Genomic DNA, 24,891 nt, shown 5'->3' on the forward strand with positions numbered 1-24,891 from the left:
TTTTAAGGTTTTGGGTTTTTTTGTGCGCGCAATTCCCTAGGTTTTTAAAAAAGAAAATCCACCCCACCGGAATTCCATGCTGTGGCATCATAGTCACCCACATTGATCACCAGCAGGGTTGGAGTATTTAGATCAGCTGCACAGACCTCTACTACTTGAGCAAATGGAGTAAATGAGAAGATGGCAACCTACTACTGCTATGTGGACCAGCACTACAGGCGGATGAAAAAAACTTTGCTCTTGAGTTTCACAGATATATGCTGAGAGGAGAGGAATGGTAAGTCAGAGATCTTGGATTCTAGTCCAGGCTCTGGAGGGGAACATTCTCCAGCAGGCACAGACTCTTCTGCCTGTTCCCCTTAAGTGACTCCTTTAACACTGTCCCCTCCAATCAGTCCCTTTCCCACCCAAGCTGCTCATCTCCTCACTTATCCAGTGATAGTGTCCACTCCTCAGGCTTCTCATCAGTCTCAGTCTTGTTGCCCAGCCAGTTTCCCTCCACCTCCACCTGGCTCCACATCTGATGCCTCCATCCCACACCTTAGCCTCCAATCACTTGCCCTCTTCTACTACCCATGTTCCCCATCCCCACTGGCTCTCAGTCTCAATCTTCTCATCTCAAGTTTTAGTGCTCTCTCCCCCAATCCAACTCACTATCCCAATCTGTTTGCCCAGACAGTGCCAGTTCTCCCCCCACGCCCAGCTCGTCAGACCTGTCTCCCCACCCCCATTTTCTCCTTTCCCCCCAGTTTCTCATCCAATGCTAAGCTCTCACATTGCAACAGATGAGAGTAATACTTTCTTCTATCTCCAGTTGGCTAGGAGACTCCCTCCCATCCTGGTGGATGAAGACCTGGCCTCACTTATTTATGCCTTTGTCAGCCCTCAACCAGATTACAGCAATGTGACATACTGTGCATGAAACCGTCAACACCTGGGAAGCTCCAAGTACAAAATGCCACAGCGCATCTCCTCAGCTACTGTGAGCACATCACACCTGTTCTCGCTCTCTACATTGGCTTCCCATAGAACTTCGAATCAAATTTCAAGGTCTTGGTCCTTATCTTCAAATCATTGTCCAGAATACCTAAAAGACCAGCCCCAGAGAACCTAAAACACCAGATCAAAGAGCATGGTCGAAAACGTCACTCCTCTGGCACAATGGAACTCTCAACAATAAGAGTAAAGCTTGTTTGTGTGGGAGACAGAACGTTCTCCAGGAGGTGGTCCAACAACATGTGACAGAAGTGTAGTTAATGCTGCTTAATGCACTACTGAAAAGGCACTTGTACATTACAGTAACTCCTCGCTTAACGCTGTAGTTACGTTATTGAAAAATGCTACTTTAAGCAAAATGATGTTAAGCGAATCCAATTTCCCCATAAGAATTAATGTAAATGGGGGGGGGGGGGGGGGGGGTTAAGTTCCAGGGAAATTTTTTCATTAGACAAAAGATATTATACATATACAGTATACTTTTTAAACAATTTTAAACAATGTAATCATAGAATATCAGGGTGGGAAGGGACCTCATCTAGTCTAACCCCCTGCTCAAAGCAGGACCTATTGGACCAGATTTTTGCCCCAGATCCCTAAATGGCCCTGTTAAGGATTGAATTTACAACCCTGGGTTTGGTAGGCCAATGCTCAAACCACTGAGCTATCCCGGCCATTGTGAAGCTTGGTTGAGATGGTGGAGTCAGAGGGTGAAATAGGGTGGATTGTCCAGCTGCTTCTCTTGCTCTTCTTTTCAAAGTACCGGGGGTGCTCAATCCTCGGCTCTGCCCCAGGCCCACCTTCACTCCACCTTTCCCCCAAGGCCCCACCCCTGCCCTGCCTCTTCCTGCCCCTCTCCCCAACTCCCCAGCCTCCTGAACTCCCGCCTGCAGCAATCTGCTGTTTCGTGAAGGCATGGGTAGGGAGTGGGGAGACTGCACGCCTCCCTCCTGCAGTAATCAGCTATTTTGTAGAGTTCAGGAGGTTCGGGGGGGAAGGGGCAATGGAGAGGCTCCTCCCGCCTCTCCTCCAGAGTCTCCTGAATGCTGCGAAACAGCTGATTGCTACAGGCGGGAAGTGCAGGGAAGGATGGGGGAGTTGCTGATCCGCAGGGCCGCCGGCAGGTGGGAGATGCTGGACGAGGCGGAGGGGAGCTGATGGGGGGCTCCTGGCCCACCCTGGTTCCAAGCCCCCATGGCCAAACAATGCTATAAGCAAACATTGCGCAACTTTAAATAAATATGTTCTCTAATAGATCAGCAACGTAACGACGAAACAATGTTAACTGGGACGACGTTAAGTGAGGAGCTACTGTATGGTGCTGAACATGGTATAAAACCTGTATACAACAGAATCCAAACTCAGTTCTCCACCCCTAAATTTTCCTCCCAGCTCCAGTTGTCTTATCCACCTATTCACAGTTCCGTCACAGCTCCCAGTCCCCTTGCTTAGCCAGTATCAGTCTCCCCGACCACCCTAAATCCTAGTCGTAATCCCCCACTCATAATCTATTCCCTCTTGTCCCTTCTGCATTTGAATCAGGCAATTTCCTCCCCCATGCTGCCTCATCCCATCAGGGAAGTCATTAAGAGCGCAGAGGAGAGAGAGAGAGTCCCAGCTGCGAAGAAAGCGCTGCTCAGCCCTGGGAATTTAGCTGCTAAAATCTCAGGAAGCCTCTGTTGAGCATGTGCAAACTGATTTTTCAAAGGCTTACAACTTTGGGCAGATTTTCACGAGACCAGTAAAAGGCACAACCCTGCCGAGTCCTTGCTCCAAAGCATGGAGGTACTAGAGCTGTTCAAAGGAAAGTCTGCCAAAAAGTAATACAGCAAAAACCATGTATTTTCTCCTAGCCTCATTCTTGGGAATAGGTAAACTATTTTGGCTGGAATTAAAACAAAAAACAAAACAAAACAAAACAAAAAAAACCCAAGGCAGATACCCAGCAAGGAAAATTGCATCCCAACTGGTTAAAGCCTAACAAAATTATAGGCAACTGAAAACAGAGTCATATAATGGGAAGAGTCGGGCAACCTAAATGGTAGGTGGTGCTATCCTCATGTTTCTAAGTCCCTTTGCATTATTTCTCTGCCCTTGGTGCTCACAATGCTTTCTAAATTAATACTTTAAGTTTAGTTAGTGCTTCCAAATTAAAGCTAGATCTACTGCCAGTATTTGTAGTACCTTTTTAGGCATCTTCTCCCAATTTGATATTTTACCATTTATTATTGTGCTTTCTTTATGGTCCTTCAGCCAATGTTCAGTCCATGTAATAATGATCATTTACAAGCCTAGTTGCAAAATGAATTCAGATAAGATTTCATGACTTCATTAAAAATTGAACTAAATATTATATGTTTTGCTTTTCTTTCACTCATTCATTTTGAAATGCTGCCTAAAACAATTGAGTTTGTTTGATAATTTCTTCATAAATTGGTGCTGCTTATTACTTATATTTCTGTAATCCTCTAGATATTTTGTGTTTTCTTCTTAACATTTGTTCCTCTTTTAAAAAACAAATACTAGTTAGACTTTTGGGATAGTAATGGTCAGAAATTTTATTTGTTTAACACCAGAACTCCATTTCTTTTCTCCAGTTGTCCATAACCTCTATGGTAGTCAAAGACTTTTCAGAAGTACTGTCAGTCATACAAGAAGTTTGTTATGTAATTCTTCTAATGCTCTCACATGTATGTTTTCCCATCCAGCTGTGTACATTTAAGCGTCACATATAGTCTCAATCAGTTGCTCCTTATAAAAACATTTACTTTCTAATCAACACAATCTATTTTATGATTCTTGTTAAAACGTGCAATAGCTCAGTCATATGAATCAATTTTATTCCTTGTTTAAAACTGTTCTCTCTCTCTAGTACTTTTCACCCTAAATTGTTTCTAAGAGTCCTCCTCATTCCCTTTAGCCCCTGGTTAGTATCTTCTCATTCTATTAAGGTTTTCCTATTTCTTCCGTATAAGCTACAGATGACTATATTCTTGTTGTGTGGTACTACTTCATTTCATACTTTACTCATCTCCTATTTCTTCAAGAGTCGCATTCCTGTAATTTGTTTTCTAATAATCCTGTATTTCTGTACGCTGTACACTCAGACTGATGTCTCAAATTGCTTTGTTTCCAAACAAATTCCATGGCCAAATACTTCTCAAGTGAAAGACCTGTCACTGCAAGAGCTTACTTAGTCCTTGGAAGTAGTTACCAAATATTTGGTGCCTCCATTGCACCAGATATTCGCCCAATGGAATGAGAAATACAAAGGTCTCTTCTAGGTTTGGGTTACTGAGACAATGCAGATCAGGAGTCCTCACTACCTCTCAGAGCTTCTCATGTTGCTCTAACATAGGATTACAGCTGGCAAGCTGGGAGTTGAATAGCTAAATGGGTAGGCCCCCATCCATGCTGAGCCAGAGCCCAACCTAAACATAGAAAAGGAATATCTGCCTCAAGTAAATAACCCTACCATTCCAGACATTTTAGCTGGTGTGACTGAGTGAGAGGTTTCTATCCCACACTCAAGAGATGCAGGAGGGCTGTGGAGTCTCTGGATTTGTAGGTGGTTTGGTCTTGCAAGATGCAGTCATAGGAGAGAGTGCCTACGTCCTAGTGGGAAGCTGCTTTGTAGGCAAATTAACATGGGAGGGAGAAAGTTGGAACTGTCAAAGTGGGAGGTGGCGGTGACATGGGAGCAGAGAGATTTGTACCGGATTAGAAAGTCTTCCTATTAGGGAAGATGGCATTTGGGAGCCTTCATGTTTAATCTCAATAACTCTCTATGCCAGCTCATCTACAAGAACAGAACAGGAGGCTCTCCAACCCGAATTATGTTCCCCAGCCCTAACTGAGGAGCCTCCTGTTGTGTTCCTGTAGATGAAGTGGCATAGCGGGTTACTGAGATTAAACATATACAGTAAAAGTAGTGTTATCCTTCACTTTAGCAACCGGAAAGCTCTATAAGCCGGCATTTCTGATCTTCATTGAAAGTCCAGGTTACAGTCTGGTTGTTGTGGGGCTGATAGGTTTCCTACCTGGCTCCGTGTGGCTCCCCGGAAGTCCCTGCTGCTCCTAGGTGGAGGAATGGCCATGAGGGGTTCGCAGTGTGGGGTGCCATATCCAGGCACCTTTCACCTCGGGCAGCTCCCCAGGAGCGGTGACATGTCCCTGCTGCTCCTAGGCGGAGGCGCGGCTAGGCAGCTATGCGCACTTCCCCCGCCCACAGGCGTGTCCCCGCATCTCCCATTGGCCATGGTTCCCAGCCAATGGAAGCTGCGGAGCCAGCGCTCGGGGAGAAGGCAGCAACACAGAGTCACCCAAGATGAGCCTGCCCAGATCCGGCACCCCACACTCCCTCCTGTGCCCCAACCCCCTGCGCCTCGCACTCCCTCCTGCACCCCAACAGCCAGCCCTGAGCCCCCCTCCCCACTAAAACTCTCTCCCTCTTAGTTAACCGGAATTTTTTTTACTTATCAGCACCCCCCATTCCACCAACATGCTGGATACAAAGCTTTTACTGTGTATAAAAGCTCTTCCTCATAGGAAGATGACCAATCTGGCCAATAAAAATGGGGAAGTCAAATCAGAGCAAGAAATTAAACCTGACTAGCCAAAGAAAATTGATAGCTGACACCTTATTCTAGGGAGGAAGTCTCCTTGTTTCCAGAGATATTTCTCAAAATGTGTCACCAGTGCAAGCGTTCAGTTTCCAGTTACATCAGCACTTACACTATTTCAACTTGTCAAGGATCCCAGACGAGCAAGCAGAGGAAAGACGTTCTTTATTACCTGAACAGATCCATACCTCTTATATCTGTTCTATGCTAGCCCACTCCCACTACCAGTACTATGGGAAGCACCAAATGGCCAATATAATGACCAGGCTGCAAAAAACCGCTTTTCCTCATGACCCTTCGAACACCATGCCTTCACTAAGTTCTGCAGTTCCTAACAGCCTTCACATTAGCCCTGGGAAGCCTGGGTAAAGTTACTTACAATGGGAACAGAGACAGCTCTGCAGTGAAGTATTCTCTGATGACTGCATGACTGCTGTCAGGGAATCTTCACAGACTTTCAGAAAGACTACAGAACTGCCTGATAGCTGGAAGGAAGTAACCAGTCGTACAACAAAGTTTATAGGGACTTTGTTCTGTGAGTCAAAAATCAGAACAGAGGTAAAAACCCTTTCAGAAGTATAGTCACTGACTACCTTGCCAGAGTAGCAGCAGGAATATGTCCAGTGCCACCATGAAGTCAATATTCTTCACGTCAGCCTAGTTTCTAAATGGAGTTTTCCAGAAGCGAGGAATCTGTCAGTCAGATCTGCTTCCTCATCAAAATCTCTCAAACCAGGATTCACTCTCTTTTTGGGATATCATTGTGTTGCTCAACTATTTAATCTTAATTCCTCTTGCAGTTTAAGTGGTTTAGCTGCAAAATCAGCATGTCTTCTAGTTTCTAATGCCCAGCAAGATTATCAGAAGTGACTCCTGAATAAGGATAAGGAATAAGGAAAAATCTAAAGGCTGTGAATTTTCCCAACTTAAGCAGACAGTAACCCTATAACAGATTAGCAAGAACCAAGAACATATACCCTCTCCTGTCTCAAAATGCACATTGGCAAATACATACCTTTAACACTTGGTATGGACACTTTTTCTAACAGCTGAAGGCTTCTGAAAACCACTCCGATACCATCAGTGTTGAACTGAATCACATGAAAAATGCAGGCTTAATTGTTGTTACATTTGTGTTGTGATGGAGGGCCCCATAACAACAGAAGATGTGTCAAGCAATAATTTGTGTTTCATGGCAGCTGAATTAAGGACATTTAGTAAAGACCACACTAACTCCCTCCACTGTGTTCCGCAGAAAAGGAAAGTAAGCATATGCACCAAGAAGAGCAGTATTATAGCTAGGTTAGCCATTTGAAAGTCAGCTATTTAATTAAAGGGTTTTTGTATTTTCAATAGCCTATCTCCTAGAAAACACAGAGATTGTTCAAAACTCTATTGTATGCAGTATGTAGAAAAAATTGGTTTGAAAACTAGGAGTGGCTGCCCTAGATGGGGAGAAAGGGCATGTCTTGAAAAGTTCGCTGAGTGAAAATGACTGGGGCTGACTGACATGGGAATGTCAGAATATGCAAGAGCTTTTTAGGCCTACTCTATATCTAAAACTTAGGTAAACCTAGCTATATCACTAAGGGGGTTGAAAAATTCACACCCGAGACACACAGTTAAGCCAATCTCAGTCAATGGAAGAATTCTTCTTTCAACATAGTTACTGTCTCTCAAGGGGATGGAAAACCCTTTCCATTGCTGTAGTAAGTGTCTACAGTATAGCAGTATACGTATAATCCAACTGTATCACCGTAGAGCTTGTAGAGTAGACGTATCTTTTAGAGACACAGGATCTCTATATTCTCTGTAACCAAAGCTATGGGCTGGGTCTACACTAGAAAACTTAAGTCCACCTAGCTATGCCACTCAGCGCTGTGAAAAATTCTTCTGTTAATCTAGCTGCCATCTCTGTGAGGTAGATTGCCTACACCAATGGGAGAACTCCTCCCATCAGCACAGGTAATTTCACACAGACATCCCCAAAGACAAGAAAAACCCATAACCTCTCAAGAGTGGTAACAAAAGGTAAACGGTTTCTGGAATGCATATCCCTCTCTCAGGCTGTCTACACACTACACAGCTTTTAGCTACCAGGGGCTTTTTTAAGCACCTGTGAACAAAAAAGTTTTGTGGTTCAATCTGCAGTGTAGACAAGCCCTCAGAGTCAGTCAAGGGGCATGGGCAGAGATTTACACTTTCAGCAAGCAGTAGTGCCCTCAGGCTGCAGCAGGCAAACACAAAGAGAGAAGCCAAAAATACAAAGATGAGAGCTGGTTATGCTGTTTGTCACAAGGGCCCACACAGTCAAAGCCATTTGCTTCTACTGTAACTAGAGGTTGAGACAGCCACAGTTTCTGTAGCCTGCTGGTCACAAGACAAAGTCTTCAACATAAGATAATGGAGGGTCTCAGATGTAAGAAGTACAATTTGGCAGCTGAGAGGCTCAGGTACTAAAAAGTACCTAAAGATTACCTTCCACACGTGAGAAGTGTGGCTTTATACCCTGTTAAAAGCAGAGTACCTTGTAAGAACAGATAAATCTCTTTTAGTAAATTAGAATTTCACCACCCCTCTCACCCTGAAAAATATATACATCTGTAGTCGTCCAATCCTATTTGTCTAGAAAAGGTATTTTAATCTTTCTCCCCTCCTTGAACATAGATCAAATCCTCAAAAGACCCACTCCCAGTTCAGAAGCTGAAACAACTCAGAGCAGCTTTTTCCTATTAATGCCCCAGATATCACCTCTGAGGATTTCTTCACCCAATGATTCCCAATATGTTTTTTTCATTCTCAAGTATTGGCATATTAGAAATGCACATATTAAGTGAAGTATTTTCAGCTTTCTATTTGTGACCTGCTTTGTTTAGATAACAGCATGTGTTTTATAAGTGGGACAGCAACAACCCTTATACTGTATTAAGATTGTCTAATACTTTCCATTACACATTTGACTTAAAAAAAAAAAAAAAGAAAAGAAAAGAAAAAAGAGCTCTAGTAATTCAATGATTTGCAGCAGCACTTGGAATTTTGGCAAGGGGGCAGACCTGGGGTAAGTGAAGTGCTTTTGCTGTTCCCATGAAAATCCATTTGGATTTGGCACAGTTAAAAGATCTGAAATGGTCCTGTTCCATCTGTGTTTTGCTCAGTACAACTTGCTAAAAGCCTGCTATCAAAATTCCTTAACATTCCATTAATAATACTCATGCATCACCACTTCCTTTCAGCATGCCACACAGACCTGTAACTCTTGACAAGACACACAAAATGTATCCTCCTATTTCTCCTCCCTCTATCTGAGCACCCAACTGCCTGGGGGGGAGTGTGACCTGGGCTGGGAACCAGGAAGCCATGAGTTTTACATTTCTTCTAAATTGCTGTTAATAAATTGGTGCCCTTCACAATCATTACTGAGCAAGGCCTCATGCTCCACTGTCAGGTTACACAGGTAGGAAACAGAACGCTGATCTTTGATATAGCTGACCCAAGTCTCACCCACTTCACCATATGGACTTTCAGAAAGAGTCAGCCAAATCTATGTTCAAGGTATACTGTCTAAAATAGGGCTACTCATACATATGCAATCTTGAAATGTCAAGTGGGTGGAGTTAATTTTTGATCTAAAGAGACAGATGAATACATATAAGAATTATTTTTATATATTCCCATCAAACAGAATTACCTGTTCTTAAAATCAAAGATTAAATTTTATCAAGAAATAGTTAATAGTTTGGCATTTTCACTAGTTTGACACACTATCACATTCAAAACCAAACCTGAAAACTAAAATCAGAGGGTATAACAGCATTCGAAAACATCTGCATGTGCCTCACTTTTTTACATGTTAGTTTTAAGCATTAGCTTATTTTTTTTATTTTATTTTTTAAATCAAACTTTAACCCAAAACATTTTTAGAAGATCAAGATAGTAAGGCTATTGCTGGAAAAGCAAATTCAACTGCCTCTTCACTGCAAGAACTGCTATGCTGTATATCTTGACCAGGATACATAATTTAAAGTAACTTTAATAATGATTATTTTTAAATTTAAGAATCCAAGTTAAAAATACAGTTTGTGATAGTGTATCGTGGAAACTGAAGAACAGTGTGCTTGTTCTAGCTCCATGCTCAGTCAGGACTGTGATGTGGCTACAACTTCTCACCAATAAAGTTCATCTCAAACTATACTCCATGGGGAAACAGAGCGAAGCAGTAACCCAAAAAGCAAATTTCTGACTGCAACCTCTTCTCACACAGCCTGCAACAGTAAGAGTCTTGTATACCCTTTTGCCAATACTGTCGGTTTATGAAGAGGTTGTTGTCAGACTAATTCTGTTTAAGCCACTTCACAGAAACGCAGTATTGGAAGACTGTCCAAATTCACATTAGTATTTTAACAACAGATGAAAACAGTTCTCTTTGTTATAAATACCAAATTCAAAAAGGGAATCAGTATCACAAGTACAAGCTCAGCCCAAAAAAAGGATTAATTAATTTAATAGTACCAAAACGTGTATTAGGCACTTTACAAAAAGAAACTGTCTCTGTCCTAAAGAGCTTACAATCTAAGTTTCGATGTGGCACAAGTGACAAGAGAGAGAAGGAAAAGACACTTTCAGCAATAAGACAGTAACAATAGTGCAAGGCACAGTAGGCTGAATGATCACACAAACTGTTTTCATGAGCTAAGTAGGGATCGGTCTGATTAACAACTGAATAGAAAAAAAAACATGGAAAATCTAAGTTACCTCCTACAAATGGCATGTGTTTGGGGCACCACCCTTCACAACCACAGTCACTACTGAACCCTGGTGGAAGTACTCTCTTTTGGGTGACACACAAAAATCAGCATCTTGGGTTATTACTGCTCCTACAGGACATCTTGCAAGAGTACAGATTTTAACCTTGGCACCATAACCAAATTCATGCTACTACTTTCTGCCTAAACAAAATGTCACCCAATGTGTCAACTGGCTGCATAATATATTCATCTTTTCCTGTCTGATCTATTGTGCAATGTTGCCGCACTGTACTAACAACTTCCACATTCCTTTCAAAGGAGACTGCATTTTGATGATGGATGAAGTGACTATATGTTCATTGATTTAGTTTTCAGAGGCCCCTGGGATTCTTTGATATTCAATAACTATATAGAAAGGGAACTCTTCTTACTACCAATTTGTTCTCTGGGTTCAGGATTCTACTGGCACAGAACAGAAAAGTAGTTCCTCCTCACATGCAGATTAGGACAGAGAGGAACCAGTGAAAAAGCTCATTTTACCACATGTCATTTAGCTTAGCACCACTCACTTGTCCTACTCTCTCCTCACTCAGTACTTCTAAAGTAGGAAAAAAAATTGGTTTTGATTAGTAGTCTGTATAAAAGCCTCACATTTTCCACAGAATCTTTTATAGATTCCTAACTAATCAATAGAGATGAGTCTACGCCAGAGGAATCTAGGACACAAAAGAATTGGTGGTAAGAAAATTCTCCTTTGTGGGGCCTGGCTCAATTAGCACAGAACCGACGGGATCTACTTAATATTCCCCATTAAGATTTAGGGAGAGAAAGGCAATGTCATAGGTATCCAAATTCCCTAAAATGACATTTTCTCAGCCAAAAATTTTAATAGAAAGACACCTATTGCTTGGAGACCCAAAGAAGCCAGGGTTTACTGAGAACAGTCTGGTAGATTACTGCATGAAAGACATCTCCAAAGATGGAATGACCAGATCTATTGTCAGATTTACACTTGCAAAGAGCACAACACAACAGCCCTGTACAAATTTCCCTACTGTAGCCTTACTGCTCTCCGCTTTGAAGGTTGCTGTAACTCAAGAAGAGCGAACAAAGATGATGAAAGTTTGTAGGCCTCTGACACGCAAGAACATATCCATCTTACTTACTAATAAATCCATCTGTACTTTGGCCTTCAAAGAAGGCCAATTTATACATCATTTTGCCCTTTTACTTCCATCTGTCATCTGCGCTCATGCCGATTCCAAAAAATGAAATCACAAGCCAAAAATAACCTAGGCCTATAAGGAAAACGTTTTCCCTAAAGGAATGAGACTGCAGTATTCCAGTGAGGCAGGAGAAAACAAGGAGAGCAGAGTGGAGTCTAAATTGGACTCCAAAGTGACATCTTCCCATTTTCTGTTAATCCTGCTTAATCTACATATAACAAGCATCTTCACATCTGCTCCAACACTGTAAAACAAAGTAACAAAGTTTATTCTGTTCTGAGAGTGTTTACATTAATACTCCAAAAAGCAATGGTATTTATCTGTTTGTTAAATAAAGGGCTTGTAGAGAGAACAAGTAGCATTACAACTCCTTGTTGAAAGTTTACTACCTATAAATGCACTTTTTAAGTAAAACCTCCACTTGCAGATACTGAATTAATATTTGCTTTAAGAATGGGACTGCAGAGAAGTAGTTGCCCTGTGCATGTGTACATACCTTTGTCCTTCTTAAAATCCAAAGCATCTTCCTTATCTGTCACTATTTCCTTCATGTTGATAATGCTTTGATGGTTAAGCTGTCGAAGAATCTTAATCTCCCGAATAGCTGTAATTGGAAAACCCTCCTTTTCATTATCCAGCCGTACTTTCTTTAGCGCCACCATTTCTCCTATGAAAAGGTTTAAATATAAAAACATGAAGGATAGCACTCAAACAAATGAAGTTCAGATTTTTCTGTCACTCAATACATCCTTTTTGAATTACAATATTTGAAAAAAAGATGTCAATCATTCATGTTCCAGTATGTGCACCTGCACTAAAAATAAAATAAAAAAAGTAAATTCAGGTCCATGTTAACAAAACACTCACAGCTCAGACACCAAATCTTTTGCAGAAGTGGAACTATAAGACAACTTTCTCACAACTATTAAATAGCCTTCTTCCTTCTTTCTCATCTGCAATCGGATCTGTCTCCTTGGGTTTCCAATCACTAAGCCCACACACAAGAGAGAGTCAACAGCGTCTCTACATTTAAAGGCCTACGCATGCTGCAGATTTCACATTTCAGGACACCTGAGGTCGGGAAATAGACGGAGGTTCCTTCTTGCGTCTTTTCCTTTTGATAAACAATACATCTAGCACATTTGTAATGTAGCAAAGAATACTAATGTAAAGTGAGATGATCAAACAAGAAAATAAAACAACATACATCAGGAAACTTAATCTCAAAATACTGCTTATTATAAGGTGCTGACCAAAATGTCCTTTGATACCCCATGGTTGGTGTTCCAAGAAAGCCATAAAATAAACAGATAGGCAGTTACAAGTTTTGCAACATTTCAGCTTTTAATTAAACTACGATGCCATAAATGAGAATTATCTGACTACTATAGGAAAAGCAACCTTAGAGATCATATTTCAGGGTGTCATTGTACAGGAGGCTCTCCCCCCTTTATATTATTTCAGGTAGTAGCTATGAAGGTGCAAGGAGGAGAAACTGCAAAGTTCCAGAATATACCCTTTGTTCAACAGCTTCTTTCATCAACAGTTCCTACAAGCATTACTGCTGTGCCTCTCTCTTTTCTTTCTCACTAACTGTCTTCAAGGCATGAAAGCTGAAGTAGGAAATTGGCCAAAAAATACCTGCACCCTATGCTTCTAGCAATAACCTGCAGTTACATGATTTTAAGCAGCATAGAGAAATTACTACTACTATGAAGAACTACTAAGATCGAAACCCAACACAATTCTGAAGAATTTTCCAAGATGAGAAGGGCAGAAAAGCATACGCATTTTACAAAATATACCAAATTAAATCCATGTAATACTGCAATTCTGTAGTTAACAGCACTCATTCATTATATATTTTCAGATCTTACCCGTATCCTTATCTCTGGCTTTGTAAACTTGCCCATAAGTGCCTTCTCCAATAATGCCAATTATATCAAATTTATCCACGCAGCGTTTTCCCCAGTCAATGTCTTTTTCCTTTGTTTCACCATGGCGTGGTCCACATATTCTATTAAATAAAAATTAGCTTTAAAAATACATCCATAAAAATATCAAAATGTTCAGAAATAAGTTATCTGTAAAAAGTAACCTTTTTCATATTACTAACTTCTAGAAAAACAGATCTGAGAGAACTGAATGAATTCAACTTTCAACACTTATGTTCTTTTAATTTCTCTCAGCTTGGACAAAGGAAACAGACTAGTTAGTTTCAGTTTCATTTGCCGACTCTTTCCAGTCAATCGCTTTGCATTTCTCCTGCCCTAGCACAAAACTGCATTATTCGCATTGAAAACACTACAAAGGAATGTTTGTTTGTTTAAAAATGGTCTCCACTGAAATTTATAAAAAAAGCAAAATTATTGTGTCTCAGGAAAGATACATTTTGAGTCACATTTTACTTAACAGTTTCTGCATCTGTCCATCCAAAACAATACATACATACTTCACTAATCTATTAAAAGATGCCTACCCAATGGTTAGTACATTTAACTATCATAAAAGGTATCTCATTCAGTATCTACCTTCTTCAAAGTGTTACAGCTGCAGCAACCTCATTGTAAAAGGGTGAATGGGTGCAAAGAAAGGAACAGCATCTAGACTTACCTATTAATCACTTTCTGGATAGTTTACACAACAATGAATTTCAAGGGAAAGTTTTTAATGTGGTGCTTTAAGGGAGGGTATACAAGCAAGAGGATATAAAACCAAGTAACAGTCTGAAACATGGGTTGAGTGGGGCACTTTCAGTTCTGCATCTAAAGAGGACCTTCACAGTTACTCACCAACAAGCCTATTCCAAACCACTTTCTTTTTGTCTGCAGTTTCTGCTCATTTGGTCCCTCATCATTACTGCACACAGAAGGGCAGAAGGATGAGGGACCAAAGGATGAGAATAAATAAGGGAATAGGGTTCAGAGAAACTTAGTGCAAATGAGGCAAATAGGGAAATGGTGGGCAGGAGTACAAAATTCCATCTTCTCAAACGGTGCCAGTGCACCCTAGGGACCGCCTTGCCTGTCTAGAAGACTCTCAGAAATAAAACATTCTGAGTCATTTAATGGTTAAAAAAAGGCTTAAATAGCACAAAGCAGAAGTAAATCGATTGATTCAAGATTTGCTGCAGGCATTAACTTATTTCCAGTACTTCCTATGTTGAATAATTATAAAAAGCCAGGTAAATTATATACATTTCAAATTTTTATATTTTGAAGGAACTTGTGTCTCACTTTGTCTTACATGCAGTTTTTTTTTTTTTTATATATATAAAGGAAGTAGTAAACATACTTAGGCCTCCTTTTGCTGTGTGACTGAACTGCTGGTTTCTTTTCTTCAGGACTTTTGGATAAATCATCTCCTCCAGGCAACTCTGGTGGGAGTGGCAAGTCTGCAAGCAGATGTCGTAGTTTCTTCTCCACTTCCTTTTTAACTGCCTTCACTGAAAGATTCCCTCGCAAACTATAAAGATAAACAGAATCAGCTAAAACGGACTAAAATTCTTTTCCGTTTCATTACTGGAAACCTAATGGGGGTGAGACCTCAGTGGAATTCACTACAAGTGATGATTTCATACAGTCTGCTTTACCAGCAGTCTCTGCTTTTACAGCCCGGAGGACATTTGTTTATGTTTTACATGTGACTACTGAACAGAGTGATCTAAGAACGACAGAGCTGACTGCTGAGTTGCTGCAAAAGCTGTGCACTAAGATGAAGAATACCTTTAGTTTTTTCCTGGTGAATGTTAAAGTTAGTCATGACAGCACGTATTAGAGGCCAGGACAGGTAGTCAGGAAACCTGGATTGAGCCCTGATCTACACTGGGGGGGGGAGGGAGAAAAGAAGGGGGAGGTTGTCAACCTAAGATACGCGTAGCTGAAGTCGGCATATCTTAGGTTGACTTACCTGGCTGTGAGGATGGTGGCAAGTCGACCGCTGCCGCTCCCCCATCAACTCCGCTTCCGCCTCTTGTGAGCTGGAGTTCCGGAGTCGATGGGGAGCACGCGTTCGGGGATTGATTTATCCGCGTCTAGACGAGATGCAATAAATCGATCCCTGATAGATCGATCTCTACCCGCCGGGTAGTGAAGACCTGCCTAAGTCTCTGCCACACACTTCACGTGTGAGCTCATGCAATTCAATTAGCCTGGCCTTTTACTATTTTCCCATCTGTGAAGAGAGGATAATGCTTACTCATCTTACAACAGTATTTTGAAAGGCACAGTTAGAAGAGCAAAAACTTTTTTTCTTTTCATTCCATTAAAAAAAAAAAAAAAAATCTGATGCACAAGCAGCATATGAACACATACATGGAGGCAGGGAGTCTAACTCCATGTCCCACATTGCCTCACACGTCTTGTTGCTCCATATGACTGTCACCGTTTGGCTCTCTGCTATTCACTAGCCTATTTTTAAAAATAAGCTCTCTAAAAATACAGTACTATGGTGACTTTTTCCACTGTTTCAGTGGACCTTTTCAATAACTATATTATTTCTTCATTGGCAAAACTGGTCTATAAATAATCATTCTGACATTGATTTAATACTGATCTTGTGTGGAGGCCTCACCATTCTTCAAAGTTTTCAAACTGAACTGATAGCAATTTGAACCCAAAATTGGTCTACTAAAATAATATGAATAGTCTAATATAGAACTTTCAATCATATTCCCTCTCATTCACTTATGTCTTTCCATACTCCCTCTTACTGTGTCACTTCTGCTATTGTGCTTCATTTGCTTCTAAATCTAGAAGGATGTAATACTTATCCCGGGACTGTTACTGGATCAAAATAGTCTGTTCGCCCATCCCCCTGTCAGTACCATAGTAGTTTGAATCAGACATTTTTCTAAAAACAGCAATTTTATTAAGTGCACTGCCTTATTTTATGGAAATTGAAAACATAACACTGGAAAGAAAGTTTCTAGCCAGCAAAGGCATCAGGCTCTAGAAAATTGCCTCCCAATAATAATAGTGCAGATAAAAGACGTAACTGGTTTTAAAATGGAGCTTGATAAGTTTATGAAACTGATTATATCATATGGTTGCTTGCAACAGCAGGAGGCTGGACTTTACAACCCAGGAGGTTCCTTCCCTTCAAATGTTCTTACAAAATTATATAATGTTTATGTATGTACACACAAAAATAAGCTACTTGTATAATTTAATTCTACCATTGCTTTAGAGTATTAGTTACCATTTGAGCCATCAGAATACCAACTTTTTAAGAGATCACATGGCTATCTGAATGTGTTACAAGTAGATAGTGGGTAACATCTCAGATTGCTGTAAATGAAAGACTAAGGAAAACTCTCCACACCCCCCGTTTTACTTTACATATTAGACAGCATTTTTTATATAGTCAATTTCTCCTCTTTGTCTTTCACACAACAGGGAAGAGAACATGTTTAAATAGAAAAATGTTACTATAAAAGCCACAACATTACTAAAGGGAGCCAAAGCTTTTTTCAAAAACAGAATCTTTTGATTTTGAATTGACAGTGTCCTTTAAAATACTTGGACTTGAATTCCTCTTAGACTATTAGAAGTGGAAGTCCAGGTATTTTTCCTATGAATTTCAATAAGATCTCCGATCATCTTGTTACAATGTGATATAATCATTTCTCGATTGGTAACATAGTCCAAAAGGTACAATATTTGCCTATCTACTAGAATGTTAATTTACAAAGATAAAATCAATTGGTAGAACTAGTTTCTAAAATCCAGTTTGCAATATATTGTGTACACATGGCCCTCCCTAATTTTCAGACTGGTAACAACTATTTCTGAATAAAAATATAATCTGAAGTTAAACTGGCTAGGATATATTACAATGCATATTTAGCATTCTATTTCAGGCAGAAGCTGTTTATCAGCTGGGATCAGGAAGCAATTTCTTTTTTCACACCTCAATAAATAAATGCTGCTCAACTGACCAAGCCCTTTAGGGGTTAATTTTTTGCCCTCCTCTCTACTCTAGACCAGGTAATTTAGAGTAGATATTTGTAACCAGAGTCTTGTTCTCATGAAAACAAAAGGCAGTTTTGTCACTATCTTCAAAGAGAGTATGATTGAGCCATGCATTCCCATATTCACTACACAAATCCATCATTCTTGAAGGAATGAATTGAATTCTGCTGGCTCTTCTGAGGAAAAAAAGCAATTTCTTTCCTACAACACAGGAAGTTTGTCAGATATTTCAACTGTATTTCTTTCACAATCTTTGTACTTTAACACATATTACACCCTGTGTTTTTTATATTTAGCCATCCATTTAAGTCTGAATTCCTAGCAACTTTTATTTACAGGTGAGACACACATGGGCTGCTACTACACAGTTTAAAATGGTAAAGGAAAGCAGACCAAACAAGTGTAAACACTGCTAAATTTGAACTATTACAATGCTACATAAAGTTTTGTGCTTCTCTCTAGTGCAGAGGTGGGCAAACTTTTTGGCCTGAGGGCCACATCTGGGTGGGGAAACTGTATGCAGGGCCATGAATGTAGGACTGGGGCAGGGAGTTGGGGTGTGGGAGAGGATGCGGTGTGCTGGAAGGGGCTCAGGGCAGGGGAGTGCAAGAGGGGTTCAGGATGCGGACTCTGGCCCAGCACTGCTTACCTCGAGCAGCTCCCGGGTGGCAGCGGGGCTAAGGCAGGCTCCCTGCCTGCCCTGGCCCCGCGCCATGCCCAGAAGTGGCCAGCATGTCCGGCAGTGGCTCCTGGAGGTGAGATGGGGCAGGCGGCTCCGCTACATGCTGCCCGCACCTGTGGGTACCACCCCCGAAGCTCCCATTGGCCACGGTTCCCCGTTCCCGGCCAATGGGAGCTGCGGGGGGCGGTGCCTGCAGATGAGGGCAGCACACAGAGCCCTCTGCTCCCCCATCCCCTAGGGATGTGGTGCCGACCGCTTCCGGGAGCAGCGTGGGGCCAGGGCAGACAGGGAGCCTGCCTTAGCCCCACTGCGCCATGGGGCTGGCAATCCCCCAGATTGAAAACCCTGACGGGGCGGATCCAGCCCACGGGCCATAGTTTGCCCTCCCCTGCTCTATTGGTTTAAGTCAAAGCAGTGTCTTTACACAGTTGCATGGAATCTTTAAATCATGTTATCACTGCAGCTTCAATGCTAGGAATATTAAGATGGATGCCTTCACGTGTTGATTTTTTTTTGGCACTAATCTTTTAAAATTTTAATTTACAAGCTAAGGGCAGACTGAAAATCCATAGCCTATGAAAGTGTGGTATTGATAATACACACTCTAGACTTTATATTGCTCAAAAATCAGAGGAAAAGAGCAACACGCTACGATTTAACAATTTTCTAATACTGATAAGGTTTCTATCTCAGAGCTAAAAAAAAGTTGAATATGGTCTAGGTTCCATAACTGTTTAGGACCTAGAAATACTTCACTATGGACATAATATTTTTGTAGTTCATATTCACTTCAAAGACAAACTGCTAGCTGCTTCACTTGCTAAAACCAGTGCTCATTACCACTGCAGTGCTTACAATGTTGCTACCCCCTTCAAGAAATAGGGAGTTGCATTCATTACAATGCTGTAGGGGGTCAGTGCTGTTACTAGCAGAGAGGGAAAATGAACCCTGAACTCAAAGCCTTGGCAAGTAAATTACAGAGGAACTACCTGTACTTCTCAAATATTGTTACCAAATGCATTTTTTCATAAGTCTAGTTGTATGTAGCTGAAATTATATGAGCTGATTTGAGATCTTAAATATTTTTTGTGTGCGCAAATTATTAAAAAAAAAAAAAAACTTTTCAATCCACCTCCAATTTTCAGCTTGTCCTTCTCCAGTAGAATTTTTACTAACAAAGTTATCTTAGAACAAACCCTTCCCCCATCTTAACTCCTGGAATATACAAGTAGATTACTTGTAAGTATAAATAATGTCTCTGCCCCTTTAAGTTCCTAATAACCACCAACTTAAATCGAAGTTAACTGAAGAACAGAAACAAACTGCCTAAAGTGGAGCTTTTGATCAGTCCTATGCAATTGTGCAAGTTTTTATTTCTTTAAAAATATACGTGAATGTATATACTCACCTGTCAGTATCTATATCTTCAGGCAGCATGGGAGGGAAAGGCAAGGGTGGCAGCGTGGAGGTTAGTAGCGCAACATTTCTATCTTTCTCCTTGGCTCCTACATTTGGTGTATGTGGTTTGTTTTTCTCTTTTACAGTGACTGGTTGCTGCTTTACAACAACTGATTTATTCTCTTTTACTGCTGCTGCTGCTTTCTGTTTAGCCACTTTGTCTACAATCAAATTATTTTCCACCTTTGTCTCCTGAAGAGAGACCTTTGCTTTTGTCTTGTCATTTTTCAAAGTTGCACCACTTGTAGGAGAAGGTGTATGCTCAGTTTTTATTTTCTTCAGATCCTTCACATTGTTTGTTTGAGGTACACTCACACCAGTGTCAGTGTTTCCCTTAGTAGGCGTAGAGGTGTTTGAAATTTTTGCATTGGCTTTGGCTGCTTCTGCAGCTCTAGCTTTTTTGTTCTTATTCAACTCAGCAGCCAGGCTACTTTTCAGAGTCAGTGTGCTAGGAGAAATACTCGAGTGGCGACTTCTGGACCTAGATAATCTGTGCCTGCTGCGAGACCTTGAGCGTCTTGATGAGTAAGGGCTTCTGCTTCGGGATTTTGCTGATCTCCTGCTTCAAAACAGTAAAGATTTGGTCAATTTAGGCTTAAAAATAAAGAATGTCTGTTTATTTAACCTGCCTTCCTTATTACTAAGCAGCTTTTGCAAATACTGTCACTGCCATTACTATGTTTAAAGGGTGAACATGAATCTAAATAAACGCATATCCATAGCACAGACATAACCACACAGGACCTCAGGTTATATTATGAATCTTTTTTTAGCAGAGCTCCTTTGTAAAAAGTCATTAGGAAATCACAAAAATATAAACACAGAGAAAACACACTGCATGCCTTCTGATCAGCTGTTCATTTCCTTCCTCGGTGTCAGAACCGTTCTTTGCTTGCTGATAGAAATAGCTTGATACTAAGCAACAACCATTTTAAAAACTACATAAATATGAGGATAAAAAATTGCTGTGTTGACAGGAAAAAAAGTTATGGAACTACAGCAATGTTAATTCTGCAATTTTGGACCTCTTGTTAATGTTTCTAGTACATATTTAGCAAATTGAAATATTAAGTTATACACTTAAAGAAGAAAAAGAGGAAGAGAAAACACTATTTATAAAGCTGAAGTAATATTGCTTTAAGAATCTTAATTTGTGAATTTGCTGCCTTATAAAAATATCTGGTTAACTATTGTTGCAGTAACTTTTTATCATTATCTTATATTTGAGAAATACTACTGAATACATAGTTAGAAACTATTGTGGTGAGCTGCGCACAAAGAGGCAAACTGAAAGACACATTCAATCATAACTTTCATTTCTGAGGACATAATGATACAAGCATAATGCTGTATTACTGCATTTTTGTAAGACAGTCCATACTTTTTTTAGACAGATAATTCTCCCTGCATATCCCCTGCACCTCATCACAAGCATATGTAACCGACAAGCTGTCATACTACCGTATGTTATTTATTTACATTGCAGAAAAGGAAGAGCAACAGGGGAGAGAAGAAAAGAATGTCAATCATCTGGATTTCTGCACATGTACAGAGAACAGAACAGGACACACATTTACAAGTGCCCAGGAGGGAAAAATATCCAAAAGAGAAAATGTTAGTAGTTATGGAGAAAGCTCAGCAATTGTTTGAAGCCACTGTGAAAGATACCAGTTCACATGCATTTTTACTTTACTAATTCAATAGATTCCATATTTCGACTTGCCTAGTAGTTTTGATTTAGTTTTTTGTTGCAAACTACTAGAGACAAACTGCCAATTTAGACCACAGGTGTTAAAAATTGGCTGCTCTGAGTAAAATATAAGCGAAGTGCCCTAACTTATTACTGAAAATTTATGAAAGTGTTTCTTCATCCACTTTATTTTACTATGCATATCTGTCACCAAGCATATTCACCATATCCATTGTTCTACATTAAGTTTAGTGGAACTACACTGTAATTCTACTTTTCTTGACTAGATCATTCCTGGGGGGAAAAGTTATTTCAGTGAGTCCATTTATATAGGTTAAAAAAATAAGCTAGAATAGTGAGGATCAGAGTTCTCAGTGTGCTGTACACTTCAGCTCATAACAAATATAACCAGACAACATCTAAGAACTGGCAACTAAAACAAGGAAACAAATATCATGAATGTTCCTGGAATGTTTCATGTGTTTGAATAGTACCAGCTAATTCAATTCTGATTGTGCATAATATATTTTATTCATATACATATATGTGCTTCAGATAAGTTGATCTTGTGTTATACAGTATTAAAATAGAGAAGATTCTATTACATATATATTGGTTAATTTCCAAGAGAAACATGAATCTTGTATGAGGAAAGTAGGGGTTTTCAACTCTTGCTATTGAAATATCAAGATTTCACTGAGTTAACCACGTTGATAGCACGTTTAGATTAAGTAGGACTGCTGCAATATGCTATAAACTAAACAAACAAACTAGTGGCTATATGGAGCTATATTTCATTAGATATGTCAGAACAATTTAACAGTTCAAAACACAGAAAAATCAACCAAAATCTTTTCTCCAAGATATATACCCAGTTCCCGAGAAGTTTAACATAATTCACTTCTGTGGCAGAAAGAAGGTTTTACAGAACCGGAAGAGGTCAGAAAAGAAGAAAACTGGAGGGGGGGGGGGGGGAGAATCACTGTACTCTACAGCATTTCCAATTGAGACTGAAATAATTATGTAAAATGCACTTTTTCAGATAAGTATGTTGCAGCTCTGGCACATAAAAAATTAAGAAAAATACTTCAAATTAACTTTTAATGGAAGCAGTGGTTTAGTGAACTAAACACACTGCTTGGAGTCTGGAGACTTGGGTTCTTTTCCTTACTCTATAATTTAGTTGCTGACCTTGGGAATGTCACTTATATTTCTGTGCCTTAGGTCCCTCATCCGTAAAATAGGGAGAACGTTTTCTACTTTTAATAAAAGGCAAGACAGAACCAAAATGCCCCCCCCCCCGCATTATGTATGTCTGTAAGTTTTTGTTCCATCACCCCTCCCCACACACTTTTTTTTCTGCTTGTTTTTGACCTTGGAAATATGAGAAATGTCAAGTCTTGCATTCTCCAGTTTTTCTGGAGGACTTCTAGAAACTTGCCTACACTAGAATGAAAGATGTAGTTTGAAAACATGTTGGCTAATATGAGTTTTAAAACTCTAGCATAGACAACACAGATAGTATTTTAAAACTAACTGGTGGAGCTAAACCCTTCAACCTCGCCCAGCTAAAGTATTAAAATGAAACTTGGCCCCATCTACATTAGGGTTCTAAAACATATTAGTTAAATGTATTAACTACATCGGGGGAGGGGATAGCTCAGTGGTTTGCACATTGGCCTGCTAAACCCAGGGTTGTGAGTTCAATCCTTGAGAGGGCCATTTAGGGATCTGGGGCAAAAATCTGTCTGGGGATGGGTCCTGCTTTGAGCAGGGGGTTGGACTAGATGACCTCCTGAGGTCCCTTCCAACCCTGATATTCTATGATTCGCCAAAAGTTCCAAAATACTTTCCCAGGCCTAGTTGACATGAAGCTTTCAAAGTGGTACAACTATTTCAATTAGGAGTGTGAGATTTTTTTTTCTTAAATAATTACACTGGTACAACTCATTGTGTGGACACAGTTATACCAGTACAAAGTTGCCTTATGTTGCTATAGCTTATTTTCCCATCCCATATAGAAAAGAGCTTTACTGTTATGAGCATCTTTATACCAATGTAACTGCATCAACATAGAAGGGGAGGGGGAAGGATGTACAGCATTAAATATTAGTAGTTTAAGTGGTATAACATTTGTGTTTAGACAAGGCTTTAGTCTTGACAGACTGTATGGAGGTCTCACAGAGATGTCTGTGAACTATAGCACTTAACTGAATGGGCCAGGATGCTGAATCTTTGAGGAAACCTTCTTTTACCCCAAGTGTTAGTCATTCAAGTTTCATAGGTCCTAATCAAAAAACAGTTTTTAAACAGTCTGACTAAAATACTCTTCCTCTTTCAAACACTTAACTTCTACTCTTTTGGCCGATAATTTCATCATTTCCTTAGTTTACTAGTCGTAACAGACTAACAGACTAGACTGGACCCAAATGCTTAATATATATAAAAAAATAGACAAGCAGAAAAGGAAAAAAAACTTCAGGCCTTCCTGATATGCCAAAGGAAAGAAAGAGGGCACAAGCACAATTTTTTCCCCTTTACAGGTTACCTTTCAGGAAAAAAAAGTCTGTCCTCAGATGAGTGTACAGAACTCCATTTTCCCAACTGAGGGAAGAATTTGGTCTCAAGCATATACCAACTGGTTTTAACATTATTTAGAGGCTACATCTTAGTTTAAAAAAAGATCAAGTCACAAAGTTGTAAAAATGGTCTCACACATGATGTCCAGACTTTGTCCAGATAATGTGCTTGTTTTAAAAGAATCTTTATGGTAAATATCAGATTTGTGTACTGTAAAAGTTAGAGGACATCATGACAGGCACCTGACTTCTTATCAGTACTTATATCAGAAGTCTGCTCAGTTCTTCAAAGACTACTGACATATATATATTGCCCCATCTTACATGTATTTGCCACCAGATTCTTTGTGCTTAGTCATAAATTTCTACATTTATTTTTTATTTTACCTAGGAAACTATATTTTTGTAAATATCTGTTGCATTAACTAGTGAAGAATTTAAAAAGGATCTTTGCCCAGTCTGGGGAGACTAGAGGCAGTACAAGACTTAAGTACCAAATCCAGTCCTCCTCAACTGAAGGAAGTTGCCATAATGCTAGATTTTTAGAGGGAACTGTGGATGGAAAACAATTTTAAAAAATCCTGGCTTTATATCAGTCTGTTTCAATTTTTCCATGTTTATGCCCAGCAGCTGACATTGTTTGGTGTTTGTCAACACACAAGCACCTGTCATATTTACTTATTTACCTAACAAAGGGAACACTGCATTGCTATAGCACAGCAGCACTTCACACCTAATTTTTAGCATTTATATAGCACTATACTTTTCAAAACATTACAAAAATTCATACAACACTTCTGAAGTAGACAAGGACTACAAATCCTATTTTATAGATGGAAAGAAACATAGACAAACGAGACAGAATTAGAACTTAGGAGTTCTTGACACCTGACCACATGTTTTTCTGGAGCCAGCTTCTGA

General features: G+C 40.0%; 1 protein-coding gene across 2 annotated transcripts in view; it reads right to left on the minus strand.

Moving 5' to 3' along the window:
- Positions 1–24,891, minus strand: part of CDK13 (cyclin dependent kinase 13) — a 73,443-nt gene that overhangs the window by 38,625 nt on the left and 9,927 nt on the right. For both annotated transcript variants that reach the window (XM_054019201.1, XM_054019200.1), the window contains exons 2-5: positions 19,652–20,260; positions 14,884–15,054; positions 13,467–13,606; positions 12,086–12,256 (exon numbers count right to left, since the gene is read on the minus strand). In XM_054019201.1, the coding sequence (XP_053875176.1) occupies positions 12,086–12,256; positions 13,467–13,606; positions 14,884–15,054; positions 19,652–20,260 (1,091 nt within the window). The remainder of the gene's footprint in view (positions 1–12,085; positions 12,257–13,466; positions 13,607–14,883; positions 15,055–19,651; positions 20,261–24,891) is intronic.

This window comes from Malaclemys terrapin, chromosome 2 (assembly GCF_027887155.1).
Source record: "Malaclemys terrapin pileata isolate rMalTer1 chromosome 2, rMalTer1.hap1, whole genome shotgun sequence".
In the NCBI taxonomy this organism is placed as follows: domain Eukaryota; kingdom Metazoa; phylum Chordata; order Testudines; family Emydidae; genus Malaclemys; species Malaclemys terrapin.